Here is a 24990-nt window from a genome sequence, read left to right on the forward strand (position 1 = left end):
ATACCAGGTTGGTCTGGAATTCAAAGAGATCCACCTGTCTCTGCCTCTTGATTGCTGGAGTCGCCACCACCCAGCATGAATGAGTCTTTATCCAAGAGAATTTGAACGCAAGTAGGAACGATGACCTGGGACTACATTTGGGAATTAAAAGGAGTCAGTGACGTATTACTTTATATACAGTTTTCATTTATGTAACTGTTTTAGTTTGTTTTTCTACTGCTGTGACTAAAGACCATGACAAAAAGCAACTTGGGGAGAAGAGTTTATTTAGCCTAACAGGTTGCAGGGAAAGCCAAGGCAGGATTCTGGGTTACAGGATGAAGCAGAGACCACAAAGGGATGCTGTGTTCTGCATTGTTGCCAGGGCTTGCTCACCATGGTTTCTTAAACCACCTAGGACTGCCTTCTTAGGGATGGCACCATCCCCAATGAACTGGACCTCCCATACCATCATCAGCCACTAATCAAGAAAATGCCCTATAGACTTTCCTATAGGCAGTCTGGTTGAGGCGTTTTCTCAAATGAACTTCTTCCCAGATAACTAACTTGTATCAAGTTGAATAAGAACTAATCAAGGCAGTAATTCTTTTTATTTTCTGAACTACTCTTAGCAGTATGATACAGTTTAACATAAAACTTAAGATGTTTGTTGTTATCTTTCCTGAAGATAGAAATATCTCATTGTTACTGAAGGCTGTGCGTTTTGAAATAGTTCTTGAGATCATTTGTCTGTAAGTTTAGAGAGATATATCTTTAAATTTTACAGTGTCTGAAGCTGACTTTAACTGTTTTTGTTTTTTTGTGGCTTTCACAGCATGCATTCCCATCCCACTTATCTCTCAGATCTGCCCTCTGCCCATGCAACCTCCCCCCAAAGTAGACCAAATCTAAAAGAAAAACCAAACCAAAGACAAACAAAAGCTTTTTAATAAACATTTACAAAGTGAATTATAAAATAAGAAAGTTATCCATTAATGTTAGAAAACCAATCCATGTAATTACTATGTGGTTTATATTATGTTAAAATGTATTTCACATTTTTTAAATCAGGCAACAGCTATTCAACTTGGAATCCTTAGTGCAAGTCAACTGTGATTTTGGTAAGTTGAAAGTGTGCTTAATCACAAAAGAAGAATGCCACTCTTATTACATTGACTTCATATGGTGCTCTGATGTGTAATTGAGGTTTCAATAAAAATGTAAAATAAGTGTTCTTTCAGAGGGTCACGGTACAGTGCAGCAACTCTCAACCTTTGGATTGTGACCCCTTTATGGGCGGCATATCAGATCCTGAATATCAGATATTTACATTACAATTCGTAACAGCAGAGTTACCCTTAGGAAGAAGTAGTATTAGCAAAATAATTTCATAGTTGGAGGTTATGACAACACAAGGAAATGTATTAAAGTTTAAGCACAGAAGAACCACAGTGTATCTGGTATTCTGAAAGAGTGTGACATTTAAAATTTTGTTATAGGTGAGATTTTATAGTATTTTTGTCAATTTTGTAGGGTTTAAGGTAAATCTGACTTGAAAAAACAAACTTTACTGAGAGGTTTCTTTGTGCAATGGGGTGGGAAACATAAATACAAGATAAAAGTAACAGACCTCCTAGGACTCTTATTCATCTTTCCTGCTTCCTACTTCTGCTTCCTTTTGACATTTACTGGATTGCTGATTTTAGTTGAGTGGTACAGGTAGGTTGTGAAGGAAGTTGAAGTGCAGTGTTTTTATTGAAGGCCAGGTGTTTCTCCTTGCAACAATTGAGTGCAGTGTAGTATTTGGAGTCTTAACTTTGTGTTCAACCTGTGTTCCAACTCAGCTAATTGTGTGTCTCTTATGTAACAATTCTTGAATTCTTATAAAGTTTAAATGCAATTATGCAGTTTAAGTGTTTATCAGTGTCTGTCAAATGCCTAGCAAATAGAGGTCACCTGTTTTAGGTCAAATAGGTTCATTAACTTCCCAAAGTATTGTGCTTGTTGGTTTTGATAAGGTGCATTTGATAAGGTGCATTGGAGAATGTTAGGGAGCAAAGGCATTTAGATGAGACACAAGAAGGAAGGTTGGGAAGGGCTCTCACTAATTAAACTATGCTTATTAGCATAAAGACAAAGATATTGTCTGTGGTATTTGAGTGCATAGTGTTTTATTTCTGTGTTGAGGCATGATTATAAAGGTTTGACTTGTCATTTTACTATAACCTATCTTATTTTTACATTTAATGAAAATTGTTTGTTTTCAAGTATCACAGTCTAGCTGTTGTCCCTGTTAACTGTCAGACTTTTCTTATTTTCATAGGATATTAGCTGTAAATACAAATTATCATTGTTTCATTATTATCTTGAGAGAGTGTTTACTGCCAGACATGCAAAGAACTTACTTCCTGGTGCAGGGAGTTCTTGTTTTGTCCCTTAGGTTCCTAGGTTTACATTCAGGTGAGGCAGAGTTGACACATCTTAAGTACATGAGGTATATGTATAATCATTGCTCATAATCTTGATGGCTGCTGAGTTGTCTGTCATTGTTTTTTATTGATCTGTTTTTATTGTTCATTTTTTCCTCTTGGTTCTGTGATATATTTGTGTGTTTCGTTGAGTAGCAATGTTACATTGTGGTATTTGTGGATTTTTTAATCTATTTACTTCTGGGAATTTTCAGCATTCATCTTGCTGGTTATTTTTAGTTCTTGCTTGCTATTTAATACTTGTATGAGAAACTTGAACTGTTATAACTGGTGTGCACATTGTAGAGTTGTTTCCAGTGTTGTTCCTTAGTTTAAGGTGATTTTCCTCTCATCACTGAGTAGGTCAGCAGCCCTAAGGAGACCTGTAAATCACTAGTCCTTCTTATATGGTTTCTTTGTCCTAGTGTGCTTTTGTCCAATACATTTAATTTTTAAAAACTGAGATTGGCTGTCTCCTGAAGTGGTCTGTGTCTAGGTTCTCCCCAGGATAGTGGCTTAGAAACCTGTGCATGGGAAGCCTTTATGATCACAAAGTTCCATCTCTAGGATAGAATTTATTCTCATGATTTTAGTACTTGAAACACTTAAATTTTTATTGCTTCTGGTTTTTAAGTTTAAGATAGGAGATATAGAATATATGAACTCTTTATTCTATCTTGCCTAGTTGCAGTTTTAAGTGATTTTTTTTTTTTTAGAGAACTATTTTTATAAGCTAAGAATCATGTTTTGAGAGGCTGTGACAGAGTACCTGAGATTTTTAATTTATAAAGAAAAAGAAAAAGGTTTATTCAAGTATGGTTCTAGAGACTGAGAAAGTTAGATCTGGTAGCTCCATATTTTAAAGGCACAACCTGGACCTCAAAGGCACCTGCAAAAGAGACAAAGCCTGAATGGTGAACTCTTGTTGCAGCAGACCATACTGTCCTAGTAGATAATCACACTGTCCTAGTACATAATGTCTGTGACGGTGAGATGTCATCCATCCTTCTTAATGACTGGTCAGCTCTTCAGGCTCCTTAACTCCTAACCCCACCACAGCGGAAATTAAATTTTAATGTAAGCTTTGGAGAACAAACCAAACTTATAGCAAGGATCAAAAAGATTTTACTTACTATTAACATATCAAAGAGCAGTTTTCATATGTAGCTGGTAGCATATTCTTACTGTTATTTCCAGTTGTCATGTTGCCAAAGTAGTAGTCATTTTGCTCATTTGAATTCAAACAAGTTTTATGTTAAATATGAATGAGAAATTTTTGCCTATAATTCTTACCCTGTTTTTTCTGCCTTTGTTTAGTTTTTGTCTCATGTATAATAATTATCACTGTTTACATATAGCAGCAGATATGTATATAATTCTTAGTGATGAGGTTAAGGAAATTGAGTGAAAAACATCGCAAGAGATGAGTTTAGAATTATTCAAAGGTTATTGGGGCCTTACAGTTTATCATAAGGAGTTTTGATTTCATTTTATATATACTTATTTGTGACCTTTATACACGTGACAAAAAATAATTCAAAGAGCTAGAGAAAAGGCCCTTAAGTATATACAGCTCTTGCAGAGGAACCAAATTCCATCTCCAACACTCACCTGTTAGGCAGCTCACAACCACCTGTCAACTCCAGCATCAGGGACTTCTGATCTTCTCTCTGGGTACCCACACATACCTATACACAGACATATAATTAAAAGAAAAAAGAAATCTTAAAACAAAGAATTTGCATTTTTAGCAGTTTTTGCAAGTAGATTATAGGAAGGTAAAGCATATATAAAGTCCTGTAGTGAGTTCTAGTGAGAAACTAGAAAAAGTGGGTTATTTCGAGGTGTATTTTTGTGAACTTTGTAAGACTCAATAGGTTAGGTTTAAGATAAGCCTGTAGAAGAATTTGGGTACTGTTAGCAGTTGCTTAAGCTATCTTTGATAGTGTCTCTTTCCTTTTCAGGGAAGATAGCCACCTTACACTCAAAAGCAGACAGTATTAGGCAGCAGTGTGTAACGTTTCTTCACTACATTAAAGTCTTCATCTTCAGGTAAGATAATGGGTGAATGTTTTCCTTACCGCATGGGTGTCTGTGGGTATATTCACATGGACTTTTGTGTATTTATTGTATCTAATGCCTTTTTAGGTGCCTGAAAGTACAAGATGCCAAGGGCCGCAATCTTCCTGTCCATCCCTATGAGGCTTTGGAAGCTCAGCTTCCTTCAATGTTGGTTGATGAACTTCGTGGGTTGCTTCTGTATATTGGACATCTAGCTGAACTTCCCAGTGTTACTCTAGGAGCATTTGTAAATCAAAACCAGATGAAGGTTTGATTAGTTTGATTTTTAAATTATTCAACATTTTTCTCCCTCAAGAAAAGGTATTCAAATATAAGAAGAATTGGTACAAGCATGGCATGAAATGAAACTCTGATCTCCTGTCTGGTTAAATTGTATGATTTTTACTATATAAATGTGCCTCTGCTTAGTTCTCCATTTACACAACTTACTTTACTTCCAGGAGTTATGGGAAGAATTAAATGGTTGGTTTGCCTAAAGTGCCGAGTTATGGGAAGAATTAAATGGTTGGTTTGCCTAAAGTGCCTACAATAATACTACCCTGAATCAATAGCTGTTTTCTATTTGAAAGTGTAAATGCTTAGAAATTTCAAATAAAAATTAACATGTTTGAAATTTCTGTCATTCTCATCAATAAATGTTTGGGCAAATGCCATGCCATTTATATGTTACAGTAAAATTTAAGCACAGGTCTCTTTTTTTTTTTTTTTTTTTAAAGACAGTGTCTTAGTAATCTGAGGCTGGCCTCAGTATGACCTTGAACTGCTGATCTTTCTGCCTTTGTCCCAAGTGTTGGGATTACACACTCAAACCATCATTCCCAGTTCAAGGAGTGCTGGCAATTGATCCTAGATCTTTGTGTATGCTGGCACAGCACACTACCAACTACACTCTTATCCTCAGAGAAAAATCATTGTAAGGAAAATTATCATATGGAATTGTACACTTGTACATCCTATCACAGCTTAACGGTATAGTATTTGTCACATACACAGTGTTGGGTTCAGTCCTCAAGACTTGAAAGGAAACATTTGGATTTTGTAACCCACATTTATATTCCAACCTCTTAGACTTTGTTGGGATGTGGTTGTTTCTTTTAACTATGCCTTTTTTTACCCCACTAGTGATAGACACTCACACTAAAGTTTGATTTTTTTTTTTTTAAATAACACAGTGTAGTTTATAGGTAAATAACAAATTATGTGAAAATTGGAGCATAGGTAAATGACAAATTATACTTTATGTGATTCTCTGAACTTTTAACCCTTCCTGTTATGTTTGGATTTACTAGTATCAGTAAATTTTTAATAACCTGATACTTTTCAAAATTTATAGTTTGGTGGACTTTAACAAGAACAACAAAATATTGACCTTATCAGAAATCAATATGTAATAAGTTCTAAAATAATTTATAGGCTAATATGTTTAGTTCATGGAAAAGAAGCCAGTTACTGCTTTTTAAATTCTGACACAGTAAATGTACATGGGTAGATTTTGGAGGGTAATTTCCCTTTCTGGTTTCTGTATATTGGAGTGGTTGTATTTTCTGGATATCTATCAAATGCATAAGAAAATAAATATACATAACTTGTCTTTCAGCAGAAAGAAGCCTTTGTGCACAAGGGTCTTTATCTGAGTTTTTGTGAACATTTCGATTTGGATGTCTTGAAAAATATTTCAAGTGTAGAAGACTAAATATTAAAGCAGGAGAGCCTCTTAAAATATAAGATATGTAAAAATACTATTCTGTAATATATGTTTGAAAATTTATGAATTTATATATTTTATATGTAGTATATCAGTCTTAAATATGGAAAGCATTATTTTAGCTACTATTTCTAGATGAGTATCTATCTTAAAAATTTTCATTGGAGATGTTATTTAGTAGATATTCTATTATCAGTTTCTTTATTTCTCTTTGATCAAATAACCTGGCTTTCCAGATAGATGATTGGTGTGTTTGGGTGTAATTATAGTTGTTGAATTTTTAATGTTATATTATTTGTGCTGTTTTACTTTTATGACTACAGTTCATCTCTTTTACTGTATGTAGGGGGTGGTGTGCTAACAAGATGCTCAGAGGTTAAGAGCTTCTCTTCCATAAGGCTGGGTTTGATTGCCCCCACCACATGATGGCTCACAAGCATCAGTAACTGAGTTCCAGAGGATCTCATATGTTGTTTTGGTCTCTATGGTGCACATACATACATCCAGACAACAGCCAAATACATAATAATTAAAAAAAGATATGTAGGGAGAGAGGAAATCTGATACTAGCTTCTGTAAATGAGTATAATAACTCTTTTAATGGATTATGTTTCCCTCATTGATTTTAAATGTCATATTTATCCCTTCCCTATTCTTGCTGTTTGTTATCTCTCTGTGCCACTGTTATTTATTAGTCTAGCATTTTTATGTTTGTATGTCTGATATAGAAGATCCTTCATCATTTTTTGTAGGTATTTTCGATGGAATTTGTTAATGTTTACTGTGTTGTTTTACAGTGATACTTGTTGTGTATTGCTAACAAGTGCAGCATATAACTAAAGTTTTTGGCTTGAGTTTGAATGTATGTTCAATCATGAATTGAGAAAGAAAATTCATCTTTGTCGACTCCTTTTTCTTTTCTTTTTTTTTTTTTTGGTTTTTTGAGACAGGGTTTTTCTATAACATCCCTGGCTATCCTAGAACTCACTCTATAGAACAGATTATCCTTGAACTCACAGAGAGCCTTTGCCTCTTGAGTGCTGGAACTAAAGGCGTGTGCCCCTACCACCTGGGCAACTAATATTTCTTAATGAGGATGACTGCATATAATTGGGATGATGATCTGAAATTCTCCTTTTTATATTTTATGATTCTTCTGCACTTATTACATTAAAGAATATTAGCTAATTTCTAAAGCAAAAACTATTTTAAGATTCCTTTATAGCATTGTAGCTAAGTATCATTGGTCTATACTGTCTCAGTCTATTTAGCCATTTGACATTTGAACAATGTGTCTGTATTAAACCAGCAAGTAAAAATGTATCTTTTCAAGAATTTCCAGTGAGAGACTAATCAAGACAAAATTTTTTCTGAGCCTTTGGATAAGTAATTAGTAGTTAATTGGTTTTTATCTGTGTGGATGGAAGAGTTTTTGATATTGTGCAAAATACCTTGTAAGGTATGAATTTTTACTACTAATGTCATTCATTCACAGCTCTTCCCACCATCGTGGCATATATTACATCTCTACTTGGATACTCATTGGCTGGTGCTGGAAATACTTCACATGCTGGGTGAAAAATTGAGTAAGTTTATGGGTTTCTGTCTTAATTCTTTTAAAAAATCCTAACTTTGGTTGCTTTTAAAAATTAAATTTGCTGGCATATAGTCTATAATCCCAGCTCAAAGGAGGCTAAGGTAGGGGGATCGTGAGGCCATTCTGGATTGCATGATGAATTCAGGGTCAGCCTGAGCTACAAAGATATGCCCTCTTCAAAATAAGATAAACAATTAAATTGTAAATACTTAATGTCATTTTTTAAAAAGTTGATAAGGATATGTTTAATCCCTCTTTTCACCTAGAGTATTCATTGTTCATGCCCCACTACCCCAGCCCCCCAGATAAGTGGAAAAAGGTTCATCAGTTTATTTTTTAGTGTTTGATATGTTGGTATACATGTATTTATTGTGTTTACAACTACAGTTAGTATGGTTGTACTTTTCATTTTTTTTTATTTAGCAGATTGTGTGTGTGTGTGTGTGTGTGTGTGTGTGTATTTACAACATATGACATCAGAAATTTTTACCTTATTTTTTTGTGACCAAATAGGTCTCTCATTTTTGTTCTTCTGAGCCAGGGTTTCCTCTGTGTGACAGTCCTGGCTGTCTTGAAACTATGTAGACATACCTGTCTCAAACTCTCAGAGCTCCACCTGCGTCTGTTCCAGAGTGCTGGATTTAAAGGTTTGGGTGACCACTGCCTGGCTGAGACAAGGTCTCTTACTATCTGAACATGGACATACCATTTTAGCTAAACAAACTGGCCAACAAGCCCTTAGGATCTTCCTTTTCTAGCACTAGATTGTATGCCCTTGCTGCTGTATCCAGCTTTTCCTTGGGTGCTGGGAATAGTATTAGGGTTTTTGTAGTGATGCAGCAGCATTTTACCTGCTAAGATGCTAAGATAACGTCCACAACTCCCATTTAGAAGCAAAATCCCAGTTAGTAACTCCCATTTAGACATGTGTTTGGGTATTTGTGGTTCAGTTTTCCCAAGGCTTAACCATGTCTCTCTTTAACAATAGTTTTTGAAATTTTTTTTTTTTAAATAAATGGTTCCCTGAAGACACAAAAAACTTTAATCTCTGTATAAATCCTGTAAAATTTTCATGTGGTTTTTCTTCACTCTTACTGATACATGGAAACCGATATCAAATGTTTTTGTTTTTTTGTTTTTATTTTTGTTTTTATTCTTCCAAGATTTTTTTTGGTCATCAGCTAATCTCCACATCTCAATATAATTTAAATTTTTTTTGGAAATTTTGTACATTTTTTAAAAGTTTATATACATGGCTAGTAATCTTGTATTTCTAATGCTGTGAATTATTTGTTGTATTTTGTTTGGATTTTTTTTTTTTTATGAGACAGAGTTTCTCTATTTATTTAGCCCTGGCTGACCTAGACTTCAGTTTGTATAGACCAGGTTGTCCTGGCATCCTGGAGCTGAAAAAGATCCACCTGCCTTTACCTTTGGAGTGTATGGAATAAAATCACGTACATAGACATATAGATGTTATGAGCTATTTTTCCTGCCAGTCTGGTCATTGAGCGGCACCAGCCCCAAATAACACAGAGATACTGTGTTAGATATAATTCTGTTGGCTTGTTACTATCATTTCTTATTGGCTACCTCTGTCTTAAATATTAACCCATTTCTATTAATCTAGATATTTCCACGTGATCTCATCTTACCAGAGAGAGGGCCCGGAGTTCTACCCTGTTAGTCCTCCATCTTCAAACTCCTCCCTCCTACTTCCTGAATCCTCCTTGTGTCCTAGTCCTGCCTATCTTGCTTTCCTATTGGCCAACAGTGCTTTATTTGTTAACAAATAAGAGAAACATATTTACAGAATGACATCTCCCATCATATAGATAAACAAAAGACATTCACGGATTTATAATGACTATATTTCATATATTTAGAACAATATTCTAGTGGATACACTGACGTAGGTACAAGTTCTGGTTATTGTTTACCGTGGTTTGCTCTCTTTATGCCATAGAACAGTTATAAGCGTCAGTTAAAAGACTTTGTTGTTAGAGGACTGATGCTTTCTTTTAAAGTGATAGAGCAGTAACCTTTTCAAAGATGGCCTCATTAATACAAGAGAAGTCAATTAAACTGAATATAGAATTAGAAAAGATTTTTTTCTAGGTTATGGCTAGATCCATAAACAGTTCTCAAATTTAACTTACAAAAACTTGAATTGTGTTTTACTTTAGAAAAAAAAAATTTAAAGGCAAAATCATTTTCTTCTTGTGACAATTAGTAAAATCTGAATTTTTAAAGTAGAATTTATTTGTTTTTCAGAAAAAGTTGTGTATGGTCGTCAGTTTGTGAGTCAGGCAGGTGACAGTTTAACCAATGTCAGCCTATTTGAAGAACATTGTGAAAATCTTTTTTGTGACTTAATAAGCCTGTCACTCAACAGATATGACAAGGTAATGGCTTAAGAATTATTAATATTTTAATGGCAATAATCCTTATTACATGTAGTTTAATATATAAGAATTTGAACTGGTTTTCATGTTAAAGTTTCTTGTTTTATATTTGGTTACTGTTATCTGTGAGCTAAATGGTATGAGAATATAAATGTTTACATTTGATAAAATGTTTACATATATATGCTGCTATATATGTAAAAATGTTTGGTATAAATAAATGTTTACAATGTGCTGGAATTCATCTTACAAGTTAATTTTTAAGTGAACATTAAAATATAAAGTTTGGACATTTTAATGAGGTAAATTTTGTTTTGATAAGCATAAACATATAATACTTAAAACTAGTTAAATATCAAATCTTTATCATGGTAAAAAAAAGCATTCAGAATACTTTGTTTTAGCTTTTCAAAATGTTTAGTATGTAACTTTCTATACTTATTGTGTACAGTTGTATACTCAAACTCCTTATTTCTGCCTATCAGCAGTTTGAAGCATGTTTACTTTGCCTTATAACAAATGCAAATTTATTTCTAAGTTTCTGTCAGGAATCTGTGGGATGTCTCTGTGTGTGTGTGTGTGTCTGTCTGTCTGTCTGTCGTAGATAGAACAGACTGTGTGCTTCTTTCAAACCTGTACTCAAAACAGGTGTTACATAAAGAATGTTGTAGTAGAAAACACTTTTGCCAATGTTGCTGTTATATTGCTGTGCTGATTTTAGTACTCCAGACAGAGCTTATTTCTAACAAAATCTTAAAATGTATACTGCTTAACCCATGCTTGAGGAATTTTTTGCTTTTTAACTGAAAACCAAGGTTATAATGTACTTTGGTTGTAAAGGGAATTTTTTTTTTTTAAAGTTAGTGAAATGATACTTTTTCTTAAAATTGAGAAAAGCATTTTAACTCTTTGTAACTATTAGCTATGTCATATGTAAATAGCTCTGTTTCTTTTTGTAGATTAGGCCTTCAGAAGCATTAATGGTTAATCATTACTCGTGCTCCTGTGTTAAAGAATTATGGGTTCTACTTATTCATCTTCTAGACCACAGAAGTAAATGGTCTGTTGCAGAAGTAAGTTGGAAAATTGATATTTAGTTGTGTTACTAGTTCATATATTAAATATCTGTCTATAAGAGAATGGCTGCTCAAATATCATACAATAATTTGTTTGCATAGTAGGGTATGCTATATTAGCTGTATCTTCTAGAGAACACACATTAATAGAATATATAAGGAAGTCTGTTATAAGAGATTGATTAGCATGGGTTATAGATGTATAGATGGCAAACTGGAGACCCAGGAGAACTGACTACACAAGTTACAGTCCAAGTCGAAAGGCCTGAAAGCCAGGGGAGCCTACAGATCTAGTCTTATTTCAAAGCCAAAGAGAGGGGAAAACTGCCACACCAACTTGAAGAAGACTTCTTTGATCCACAGGCAGCTTTTTTAGTTTTAATGACATGTCTGGTTAGTTGGAGGGACCTACCCACCCACATTAGTCAGGGAGGGCATCCGGCTTTACTCAACCTACTAATTTAAATGTTAACTTAAAGAAAATATTATAACGTCTGGGGACTCTGTGCCTGGTGAAGTTGACACATAAAATAATATTATTTATGCATATATGTGTATTTGTACATGGTAGAATGAGGCTTCTTAAAGTAATGTGATTTCTCCAATACATTGTGAAATGACGTGAGCAAAGTGCAAGGATTATACCTACCACCTTTTATGTAGGAAAGTAGAGAAAAGGTGTGTGTACCTATGTGCTGCTATACACAAAGAAATACTGAAATGACAAGAAGCTGTTGGCCTTGATGAATAAAAAAACATAAATTGCTGAGTGCTGATGTAGAGGTGTCACGAGCAGTGGAGCAGGAGCACAGATAAGTCTGCTGCAGCCTGAGGAGATCTCTTCAGGGAGCTCTTCTGAAGTGAAGGGGAATTCTTGACTTCACCTGAGAAAAGTATGCCAGGATAAGTTGGTAGGAAGCAGAGTTGGAGTTAAGTGGTCTGTCTGTGTGTATGTCTGTCTGTTTATCTATCCATCCTTACATCATTTCCTCCCTTCAAATCTTCTCATTCACTCCCTATATGCCATGTTCTCGTCCAGATTCACAGTCATTTTCTTTATTTACATGTATATTTGTGTGTATTGGTGATTTTCTCAGGGGAAGGCTGTTTTTTTCCCCACTCTTCCCATTCCTTAGTTGCCTGTGATTCTTTCTATAGCTTTGAAGCTTCCTATGCTTTTTTTTCCCTTCCCCATTAGCATGTCTCTTGTTGTCATTCCTGTTCAGTTGGCAGTTAGTAGTTTTGTCGGTGACTATTCCTGGGTGTAGCTTCTCTGACAGAACAAGATTCCTGTTTTTCTGACTCTTACCATCCCCACTATCCCCTTCTGAAAAGATTCCTGATCCTAAAGTGCCTCAGTGTTTTGTGGATGTTACCAGATGGGGCGGTGCTCTACTACTTTGCATTTTGGTCAGTTGTAGTTTTTTATTATCATATCCAATTAGAAGTTTCTTTGAGGAGAGGTGAGACCTACACATATATGTGAGTATAAAGTCGGCTTTTTAGAATATTTGGGTATTATGTTGGTTTAGTAAAGTGGCAGTTGTAGTTTTCTCTTAAGATTCATGACTACACTACCCCAGAGAAGTTGGTTAGATTTCCAGTAGTATCTGATGTGATTTCCTTCTTGAGTGGATCTTAGAAGTCCATTTAGAGAGCTGTTGTTACTGTCAAGGTATGTTTGCCACTACCTCACCTTTAGGGTTATCTTATCTGTTGGTTGTTGTAATTAGTACTTGTCATGCCTGATAGAACTATTGGTTGCTTCCCTCTGTTGGAAACTTGCCTGGAACCTTCTGAAAGCTAGTCCTCAGGGAGGAGGCTCCCATGTCAGATGGACCTTGGGTCACCTGGCCCCTCTGTTTCAAGTTTGATATCTTCAGTAGGGATGTACTTTTCCTCTGGTGGGGTGCGCTGGCAATCTAGAGTAGTAGCAAAAGCCATGGTTAACCTTGACCAATTCAAATGAGGACTTTACATGCCTAGTTTTGGGGTTTTTGTTTGTTTGTTTGATCAGATAGTGTATTAGTCAAGATTATTTAGAGAAACTGATTGACTAAAGTTTCTGATTAAGAGTGGAATTTATTAGAGTGGCTAATAGGTTATGGTCCAGAAAATCCAATAATTGCTGTCTCCTGATGGAAAGTCTGTGGTAGTACTTAGTCTAAGAGACTGGAAGTCTGTCACAGCTGGCTTTCAGTATATTCCAGAATTCCAAAGTAGACCCTAATACAACAAAAGGAATAAAGTTGCCAGCGAGAATGAGGACAAGCAGGCAAAGAGCAAGAACTTCTCCTTTTCTGTGTTTATATAGGCTGCCACCAAAACATTCAGCCCAGATTTAAGGCAGATCTTCACACCTCAAAAGATCTGGCTTTAGGGTAGTTTTTCAATTGATTCAGTCAAGAAAATCTCTCACAGGTTTACCTATCTGCTTGGGTTTTCGTTAATTCCAGATATAGTCAAGTTGACAATAAAGAATAACTATCACAAGTCTACTTGTCAACCTGACACACAATCATATCTCCTTACCTCATCATTATGCCTAACATGATATAACTAACCACGTACAACCACAAATGCATTATATATTTAGAATAGATGACAATGTCCCTTGGGGGACATTGTTTAATATCTCAAAACTTGAAATTGATAACCACTGATGTTCTCTCAATTGATGTTACATTATGTGATAAATCCAGGAAAGAAAATACATGTAACCTGCTCAAATACATTGTTAACAAAATATGATAGATATGTCAGTTATATTTCTGCAACTGTTCTTATGACCTTAACTGCTGTTTTTTTTTTTTTTTTTTTTTTTTTTTTTTTTTAGTTATTATATATTATGTATAGTGTTCTACCTGCATACCAGAACAGCACACCAGATCTCTTTATAGATGGATGTGAGCTTCTATGTGGTTGCTGGGAATTGAGCTCAGGACCTCTGGAAGAGCAGGCAGTGCTCTTTTCCACTGAGCCATCTGTCCAGCCCCTTAGCTAGTATTTTTTAACTACCTTTGTTACATTCTGTATTTCCTCCATCCTCAGCAAGAACCTCAGCAGGTTCTTTTCCTAGAGGAGTGACTATACCTTAATTTCTGAAGGATCTGTGCCTTTTGTCATCTTCCTAGATTACGCTGTTGTGGTTTCCCATTGACTTTAATCATCGGAATGTTTGAATGCTTGTTGTGTATCCTGCTCCTGGTAGGAGTACTGCCCCTCTAGAATGAAAACTACCCCTATTATACACACACACACACACACACACACACACACACACACACACACACACACACAGGATATATTTATATATGTTATATATTTTACATAACAGGCCTAAAAATTTCTGTTAGAAAATATTTAGAAAAGATAAACAAATTCAGCAGTGTTAGGGTACAGTTAGGATACAGAATCAACAAGTTGGGTATACCAACAACAAATGTCAGAGAATCAGAGACCATGAACACACTCTCATTCACAAAAGCCTCAAAATAAAATATATCTGGTATGGGTTTGTCTTTCTTCAGTTTGGAAAATTTTTCTTCTATGACCTTGCTGAAGATCTGGTCTGTGCTAGTGACTTGGGGTTCTTCTCATCGTCTGTGCATATAATTTGAGGGTTTGTTCTTCTCATGGTGTCCCTCATTGCCTCCCAGGGATATCCTCTGAACTTGGCCTAACAAGTTAAGACTAGGCAAAACTCTGCATATTCCGACTGAACTAGGCAATCCATTAGGAGGAAAAGGGTCCTAAGCACAGTGAAAAGAGTAAGAGCCACCCCCACTCCCACTATTGAGAGTCCCACAAGAACACCAGGCTACAACACAAGCATAAGTTATATTCAGAGAATCTAGATTAAACCCATGTAGGGTCCATATCTATCTTTTCAGTCTGTAAGCCCTATAAGCCCTGCTTGCTTGATCCTGTCCTCCTGGTGTCCTCTGCCCCTCTTGCTTCTACAACCCTTCTCCCCTTGCTTCTGTAGTGTTCCCTTGACTCCACCTAGCGTTTGGCTCCCACCTGCTGCCATCTGTTGGAACAGGGCTTTCATAGTGGCTTTATATGCTTGCATTACCACCACCAATGGAGGAGGGTTCCCCTCCACATCCTCCCTAGCATGAGCTGTCACTTGTGTTTCTGATCTTAGCCATTCTGAGAGGTGTAAGGTAGAATCTCAGGGTAGTTTTGATATGCATTTTTCTGATTGCTAAGGATGTTGAACATTTCCTTAAGTGTTTCTCAGCCATTAGAGAGATTCCTTTGTTGAGAATTCTCTGTTTAGAGCTGTACCCCAGATTTTAATTGGATTATTTGGTTTGTTGATGTTTAGTTTTGTAAGTTCTTTATATATTTTGGATATTAGCTCTTTGTCACTTGTCAGTTGGTGAAAATCTTCCCATTCTGTAGTTAGGTACTTTATCCCATTGATGGTGTTCTTTGCCTTACAGAAGCTTTCAGTTTCATAAGGTCCCAATTATTGAGTGTGAATCTTAGAATCATTGTTCTGTTGAGGAAGTTGTCTCCTATGCCAATGAGTTCAAGGTTATCTCCCACTATCTTTTCTGTCAGGTTCACTGTATCTTGTTTTATGTTGAGGTCTTTGGTCCACTTGGACTTGAGTTTTGTGCCAGGTGTTACAGATCAATTTGCATGTCTCATGCTGACATCCAAGTAGATCAGCACCATTTGTTGTATACTTTCTTTCATTGTATATTTCTCCATTCTTTATCAAATTCACATGTCCATACATGTGTAGATTTGCATCTGGGTCTTTGATACAATTTCATTGACTAACCTGTTTTCATTTCTATTCCAAGCAGCTTTTATTACTATAGTTTTGCAGTACAATTTGAAATCACGTTCTTTTATTGTATAGGATTGTTTTAACTCTCCTGGGCTTTTTATTTTTCCATATGAAATTAAGTTTTGACCTTTCAAGGTCTATAACGAATTTTTTTGGAATTTTGATGAGAATTTCGTCAAATCTGTAGATTGCTTTTTATAAGATGGCCATTCTTATTATGTTCATGCTACTGATCATAAGCATTGGAGATCTTTCCATCTTCTGATATCTTCTCCGGTTTCTTTAAAGACTTGAAGTTCTTGTCATACAGGTCTTTCCCTTGCTTGGTCACAGTTGCCACAAGATATTTTACATTATTTGTGGTTATTGTGAAGGATGTTGATTCCCTGATTTCTTTCTCAGTCTATTTGTCATTGTGCGTAGGAGGGCTACTGAATTTTTTTAGTCTTCTATCCAGCCACTTCACTAAAGGTGTTTATCAGCTGTAGGAATTCCCTGGTATAATTTTTGGGGTCACAGCTGTAAACAATGATACTTTAACTTCTTCCTTTCCAATTTATGGAAAATCTTTTTCCAGCTGTGTACTCTGATCCTGTTTTCACATCCATTCTCTTAGTCTCTCTCTCTCTCTCTCTCTCTCTCTCTCTCTCTCTCTCTCTCTCTCTGTGTGTGTGTGTGTGTGTGTGTGTGTGTGTGTGTGTTTGTGTGTGTTTAATCCGCTAATTTATTGTCTATTGAAATTGAGAGATAATCAGTGACCAGTGATTCCTAGCTTCTGTTACTTGTGGGGGCTGGTGGTTGTGTGTGTTGTGTATGTTGGATTTCCTGGTGTGAGATTATTTCCTATGTTTTCATGGGTGTAGTTAACTACCTTTCTTCTAGCACCTTCTGTAGGCCTGAATTCGTGGATAGATCCTGTTTAAATGTGACTCTGTTCATGTAATATCCTCTCCGTCTATGGTGGTTGAAAATTTTGCTGAGTATAGTAGTCTGGGCTAGCATCTGTGGTCTCATAGAGTCTGCACGACATAAGTCCAGGACCTTCTGGCCTTTAGAGTCTGTTGAGAATTTGGGTATAATTCTAATAGATCTGACTTTATATTGCTATTTGTCCGTTTTCCCTTGAAGCTTTTATTTAATATTTGTTCTTTGTTCTGTATGTTTAGTGTTTTGATTGTTGCTTTGAGGAAACTTTCTTTTCTGGTCCAATCTGTTTGGTGCTCTGTATGTTTCTTGTACCTTTAGGCATGTCCTTCTTTAGGATAGGAAAATTTTCTTCTGTGACTTTATTAAAAAAATATTTTCTTGTCCTTGAGATGGGATTCTTTTTTCTATTCCTATATTCTTAGATTTGGCCTTTTCATACTCTCCTGTGTTGCCTTGGTGTGGTGTTTTTATGTCAGGAATTTTATACATTTACATTTTCTTTGACCTAAATGTGTCCATTTCTTCTATTGTATCTTCAGCACCTGGGATTCTTCTATTTATTGTATTCTATTGATGATGCTTGCATCTATAGTTTTTGTTTGCTTACCTAGATTTTCCATCTAGTATTCCTTCAATTTGAGTTTTTGTATTGCTTCTGTTAATTTTTCAGGGTTGAACAGTTTTATTCATTTCCTTCAATTGTTTGTTTGCCTTTTCTTGCCTTTTTTAAAGGAATTTACTAATTTCCTCCAATATTTTGTTTTGTTTTTTTCTTAGGAATTTGTTTCCTCCTTCTTTTAGGACCTCTATCATCCATAGAAAGTTTGTTTTAATATTGTTTACTTATGCTTCAGCTGTATTATTCTGGCTGGTGTTGACTATGTTTTTATGCTGTGTCTAGGCATCTGTGTTTGGGGTAATGATAGGTCTAGGTGCTGAGTTCCGAGTTTGTCTTTGTTAAATTGGTGGGATTTTGTTTTGTTTTGTTTTGTTTTGTTTACCTTGGTTTCTGTTTCCTTTGGTCTTCTGGCCAGAGTGGCCTGAGATTTTGTTGGCTTTAGGTAAAGTAGGTGTTTCCTCAATATTTGTGGGCTAGGATATAGTGATGAGGAGAGAGGGTCCTTTGGGGGAATAGTTTGGTCAGGCAGTAAGGGAGTATTGGTGTTCTGTGGACAGGGGTCTTACTTTGGGATTCTGAGTGCCATCATGACTTCTGATAAAGCAAGGTGCTTCCACCTGTATTGTGGGCTGGTATAAGGTGATGAGGACAGAGGGAGTTGTTGGTAGGCTGAGTGGGCTACAAGCAAATGGTGGTGGGATCTTACCTGAGGTCTTGGGTGCTTGTGTGACTTCTGGCAAACTAGCAGAGGCTTATACCTGAATTATGAGCCTGGATATGGTGATAATGAGCAGTGGGCAGTTGGGGGTGGGCTCTTAGGGAGTTTTGGAGGTCTGTGTGTGGAAGGGTTACTTGGGGTTCTCTAAAGTGATTAATCATTCCCTGTGAGGATTACCAGATGATATATTTAAAAGATAAATTTTCATAATGTTCTATTGGATGTTGACAAAAGACACTGTAAAATAAAAAAAAAACACATCAGGGTTCATAATTGATGCTCAGTTTTGTATGTGTACTTCATTATAAACAGGAAAAACTTTTAAGTCAAAGGTCATTAGAATAGTGTCTTAATTTAACAGAAATTATTTTCTTTTTGTTTCTATAGTCATTTTGGCATTGGTTGAATAAACTTCTTAAAACACTTTTTGAAAAATCAAGTGACAAAAGAAGACCTTCTGTTTCAATCCAGAGCAAGGATCCATTAGGCTTTAGTTGGTGGATTAGTGTTCATGTAGCATCATTGTACCATATTGATCGCCATGGTGTATCAGATGAACTGGTAAGAATTATATTTGCTTTTCTTTTTAATTTTTGTATACTGTTAGTTTTTTAAAGACAAATGTAAAGCAAATGAGTAGTAAATTAAAAACTCAGGGCATGGGGAAGCAAATTGTTTTCTATGTGTAATATTTTTGTAAACATCTAAACTAAAGTTCACATTTTTATTATTTGATAACTGGGGAAGGCAATTTGTAGAACACTTCATCTCTTCAATCTTATACACTACGTATAAATGTTGTCTGGATTTTGAGTAAACTGTTCAAGATTTTCTGATCTCCTGTTTGTTAATGGAAAAATCATGGCTTTGCATTGCTCCAAAGTTCCCTTCTAGTTAACAAATTCTTCAAAAGTGTCAAAGGGCACACATTCATATGTCTCCTTCAAATGGTTGGTTTTGTATGTAATAAAATGACAGTTACTCTTTGGTGTGGAGATACAGCTCAGTGGTTAAGAACACATACTACGCTTACAGAGGACGACCTGAATTTACTTCCCTGCATCCACACTGGGAGGGTCACCGCTATCTGTAACTTTAGCTCCAGGGGATCTGCTGTACTCTTTGGGTCTGCTGCAAGTAGTTGCAATGGTGCTCAAACCCACACACATATACACTTAATGTTAAGAGAATTTTCTTTTAAATGTGTTTCTTTTGCATAAAATTTCTTTAGAGGTATTTTTCCTTAAATCTGTGTAGCAATTATCAAGTTTACTTCAAACAAGAAGACAGGTTTTATCTATTGAATTATTGTTTAGTTGGAAACATTCTTTTATGGTATTAAAATTACTTGTGACTTAAACCACTTAGTAAATATATTTATTTGAAACCCTATTTGATGTTTTAAATTTCTATATGTGTATAACTCCTTCCATTCTCAGTAAACATCAGGATTATACAAACATAACAGTTCCATAAAATGAGGTTTGACACAAATTCAAGGCTAGCCTATGCTGCATAGCGAATTCTAGGTTATCCTGGGCTATGGGTACAGTCTTGCCTCAAAATCCAGCCCCACCCCCCAAATAAATCAGGCAGGTTTTAGGTATCAACTCTGTAGATCATTATTTAGTAATCGGATTTGGGGTTTCTGAATCTTTATGATTACAATATTCCTTGGTTTCAGCCTCTGGGAGGTATGGGAAACCATTCTCTATGCTGTGTTAGGGTTTCTGTTGCTGTGAAGAGGCATCATGACCACAGAAACTCTTATAAAGGAAAACGCTTAATTGGATAGCTTACAGTTCAGAGGTTTAGTCCATTATCATCATGGTGGGACATGGTAGCCTGCGGCCAGACATGGTGCTGGAGAAGGAGCTAACAATTTTAAGTTTTTTGATATACAGGCAACAGGAAGTTAACTGACTCACTGTGTACAGCTTGAGCATAGGAGACCTCAAAGCCTACCCTCATAGTAACACACTTCTTCTGATAAGACCACACCTATTCCAATAAGGCCATATCTCCTAAAAATAGTGCCACTCCTAATGAACTTAAGGGGCCAATTAACTCAAACTACCACACTTATGAAATGTGTTCCTTGATAGAGTGGGCAGGTTCTTTGAAACATTAAACAGCTTGATCTCTGAGGTGTCATCTATGATATCTGAATGTTAGGACTCACAGTATTGTAGCAATAGAAAGGCCTCTAGAAGTCCTCCAAACATCTGCTTTAATAACAAAAGTTATTTAAGAAAATCTCAAGATTAAGTTAATGCTGGAAGAAGTTCATGTGTGCCTCACTCAGTATAGCAATTTAAGCTGTCATTTTTGTTTTTCTTTTGAAAGATAAGTAAACTGACATAGATGAACTGCATGTCCTTTGGTTCTGTTCATGAGTGTTTGCGTTGCTGATATACAATAAATACTCAAATTTTAACAGTTGTCACAATTCCTTTTATGGCCCATTATTAAGCACTTTCGTGAAATAGCATACTAATGTTTAACATCATTTAATTATTAGAATATTAGAACAACATTAAGAGAAGTAAAAGTTTGCATATAATACTGAAGTCCCAATCTAAGCATTTTTGTTTCTCTTCCTGTTCTACGTAATTCCTCTAAGAACACATTCCTTATTTTAATCAGTGTATGTAAATGTAGTACTTTGTCAAGCACTTCTGAGTTGCATTAAGTGTTACAATAAATGTTGATAAGAGGATCAATATGAAATACATTGTACTTGCTTTGCTTGAAAGGATATGCTTTTAGTTTATTAATATTTGTTTGAACTATAGTAACGCTGTTTGTAGTGGTTACTATATTTCAGTAGTGATTGATACTTACCTCTAGATAGTCCCAGTGTTGTTCTGTCATTGCTGTTTCCATTCTGAGAGCTTTGGAGATTATGCTTTTATTAGTGTATGCTGTGATTTTCTTTTGCCAGAATACTTAAAAGTATTGTCTGCAATCATTTTTTTAATGTGGAAGAATTTTTAAAGGAAATGACCACATTTGAAAATGGAAGCTTCTCTGTGATAAAAATAATTACAATATATATTTATGTACATGTAAAATAAAAATTGCTTTTAGACATATTCTCAGAATTTCCAATATTTCTGAACTTTGTTGTGGCTTTTAAAGAAATAGTATAGCCTTTCCATTAGTAGTAGTTTTTATTATGCATATTGCATTTACAGTATATTTAATATTGCAATGACTATTCACTTTTTAGTGTGTTAAACAGTAGGAGAGAAAATGATGTATCCATTTTACAGATAAATAGAGATACATAATGATCAAGGGTCACTTTGTTTTGTGACTTAGATAAACTTGACTTGTTTTTTTAAAGAGTTCTACAAAAGTTTGACTCTCATAAGTAGATATTGGTAGCATAACCATGTGCTCCAGTTTGCCATAGATAATCCATTTTATGCCAGCTGATATTTAATTTGATTTTCAATTTTATTTCCCAAGTTACCTCATTAGTAAATTAGATGGTCATTCGTATCTATTACTATAAAGGTATGTTGGTTGATTTCTTTAGAGCATTTATAAACTGGTATTAATTTGAATCTGGGATATGTTTAAATCATGTTTGAAAATTGCCTTAATGCTTTTTAAACAGCTTATGATACATTGATGTTGCCAGTTATCTCATAGAACATGGTTATACATTAGTGCGCTCTTTCCACTGAAGAATAATAATAATGTGTCAGGGATGATAAGAAATAATAATGTTTAGTTACATGTTTTTCACTAGAGAAATATTGTGAACAAAATTTGTGGTTTCAAGTTTTCTCAAAGTTTGGTCGGAAATCTTTACATTTTAGAAAAGTTTCAGATATGATTTTATTTTAAAAGATTCTGTAATTTGGATAATTAATTGGAAAATTAACTAATATCTTTTTCTAAGGCTGTAAGAAAAATATGGTATCTTGGTTGTGGTTATCGTATTAGAAACTCTAGCTTTTCATTCATTTCTGTTCAAAGTTGTTCTCTATTTAGACGTGAGTTTGTTATTCTCTTACAGTTCCAGTCAATCTATTTTACAACCAAACATAATTTGAAGATGTGAATCACTTTTGGGTATTGCAAGTGTCAGTTGTGACTGTGCTTTTACCAAGAACATGGGGTAATCATCAGGCATGCTTCTTTTGAAGCCTTTGAAATGGCAACCAAATAAAAGCTATGAAATATAATCTTAACAAGAGAGTTCCATATGTCCAAATGTAGTCTGCTGGATATGGAAAGTGAGTTTGTTTCTGGTAGGGCTGTTACCTTTAAAGCTTAAATGGCTGCTTTTCTTTTTAATGGTGGAATAAAAAGTAGAAAACATAGTCCCAGATGTCTGGTACTTGCCTTGGCTTTTAGAAATTAGGTATGTGGGCATTATTATGGTGAAATAATATGTAGGAACAATGCTATCATGCTTAAATTAGTTTGTGTGAGTAAATTATGTTCTTTTGGTACTGTATTCTCATATTGAATTTGGGCATGTTATTTACCTTTTTTTAAAGAAAAGTTTTCTTTTTTGATTATTGTTACATGTATGCATGCATATAAATATTTGTGTGTGTGTGTGTGTGTGTGTGTGTGTGTGTGTGTGTGTGTACATCTTGCTGAGTACTGAGTCCACTTAATGATGCTTGTGTGCATATGCTTCAATAAATGGCCACTTGCTGTTTGATAACGGATCGGGTGTTCATACCTGGAGAAGACCAACTCTCCCTCCTAGCAGTCACCAATTGCTTGTAGCCCTTTATCTAGGGATGGATCCTTGTAAGATTTCTCTCATCCACCTTCTTTTGATGCATAGTTTAATTTATTTAAATTATAGCCATCATGTAGTCCACACGGTTGAAATTCTTTGGTTAAGAAGTACACTACTCTTGACATTCTTGTGATTTAAATGGCTTGTTAAGACGATTGAAATATACTCATTAACATGATCCAGTTGTAAAACAAAAATCTGAATCATGTCAATCGTGTCCTGGATTACTTGGCCCTGGTGGTGACATTTTCTTGTCTTCATAATGGTCTATAAGCTGTAAGATGAATAAAGTCTTCCCTCCCTGTAGTCAGCTTTCCAGTACCTACCGCCTGTTCCAAATAACCACTCTGAGGCTTATATTAATTGTAAATGCTCAGCCAATATCTCAGGCTTTTTGCTAACTAGCTCTTACATTTTAAGTTAACTCATGTCTCTTATTTATGCTCTGCCATGTGGTGGTACATTTATTAGCATGACACATTGACCTCCTGCTCCCTCTGCATCTGGCTGGTCACTCTGTTGACTTCCCTACTCCCTAGAATTTTCTGTGTCTGGCTGTCTTGCCTATACTTCTGCCTTGCTGCTGGCCTTTCAGCTTTTTAATTAGTCAATGGGAATGATGTATATTCACAGTATACAGAAGGGTCATTCCACAAAACCTCCCCAGGCTGCTTTTGGTTATGGTGTTCCCAGCAATAGAAAGCCAACTAGGACAGCTAAGAAGTACATAGGGCAAAGAAGAGGTGGAATAGCAAATGGGAGTTTCGTGTATTCTTTCATGAGGAGTCAGGACATCCTAGTCTTCTGGCATCAATGTGTGACAGGACTCAATTTATTCTTGACCAATGTTTTGCACCATCTTCAATATTCATAGTTTCTTGGGCCTCTGTTACATAGGCATGACCTGTTAATGTTCAAGTAGTTGATCTCAGTCTCAAGGCTTAGTTGACCCAAAGTCACACTGTTGGTCTGTGGAGCTTGAGCAAACCCTGCCCTGAGACTCCATGGCTATTAACAGTCTCAGCTCTGTCATACCCTCAAACTAGTGTCACGAAGGTGTTCCTTTCAGCCTCAGAGATGAGTGGGTTGTTTTTTTGTTTGTTTTGTTTTGTTGTTTTTTGTTTTTTCCAGTAGTAACTAAGTCATTACTTTAATAATGGTTACATACCAAAAAAAAAAAAAAGGTAGTGAAATGAAACAATACATATCTCACTCAGTTTCTAAGAGTTGGGGAATTTTATTTATTTATTTTTTTAAGGACATTATCTAGGTGGTTCCTGACTCAGGATCTTCCATAAAATAATTGGTCAAGTTGTCACTTAGAGGCAGTTCCTGAAGCCTTAATTGGGAGTAAAAGATTGCATTTTGGCAGAATATTTTAGTTTCCCATCCTGTGGGCTTCAGGCCTGCTGACAATAGGGGTATTTTTTCTCAATTAAATTAGCAAGTGTGCTGTCAAGATGGAAGCTTCATGGATGTGGCATTGTCCCATTAGGGCTGGTAGTCTGTTGATGACCCTCCTTCCCTTTATGGTGTGTGTGTGTGGGGGGGGGGGGCTATGTAAGTAATTCAGACCAAGAGGCAGACACCAGAAAAGGCTATCTTAGTTGCTGACTACTGCTGTTCCTGTGCTCCTTCTAGTTAGGAAGTACTGATTCAGTACAGCTAGCACCTTATGTGAATATTTTCCAGCCTTTAAAGTTCACAAGTAGTAAACATACCTGTTATCCATTAGTCTATTTTTATAAATATTATCGTGATGGTCTGTAACTTGATTGTTGATGATTGAGACCCATTCCCTATGTAGCCCTGGCTGTTGTGGAACCCTGGTGGACC

The 24990-nt window shown here is 35.6% G+C and overlaps 1 protein-coding gene across 1 annotated transcript in view; it reads left to right on the forward strand.

Annotated features, from left to right (window-relative positions):
- Mms22l (MMS22 like, DNA repair protein) overlaps positions 1-24990 on the forward strand; it is a 112493-nt gene that overhangs the window by 1994 nt on the left and 85509 nt on the right. The window contains exons 3-9 of the mRNA XM_051198600.1: positions 1051-1100; positions 4412-4499; positions 4596-4776; positions 7730-7820; positions 10106-10236; positions 11196-11309; positions 18771-18944. Coding sequence (XP_051054557.1) covers positions 1051-1100; positions 4412-4499; positions 4596-4776; positions 7730-7820; positions 10106-10236; positions 11196-11309; positions 18771-18944 — 829 coding nt within the window. The remainder of the gene's footprint in view (positions 1-1050; positions 1101-4411; positions 4500-4595; positions 4777-7729; positions 7821-10105; positions 10237-11195; positions 11310-18770; positions 18945-24990) is intronic.

Source organism: Phodopus roborovskii, unplaced genomic scaffold (assembly GCF_943737965.1).
Source record: "Phodopus roborovskii unplaced genomic scaffold, PHOROB, whole genome shotgun sequence".
Classification (NCBI taxonomy): Eukaryota; Metazoa; Chordata; class Mammalia; order Rodentia; family Cricetidae; genus Phodopus; species Phodopus roborovskii.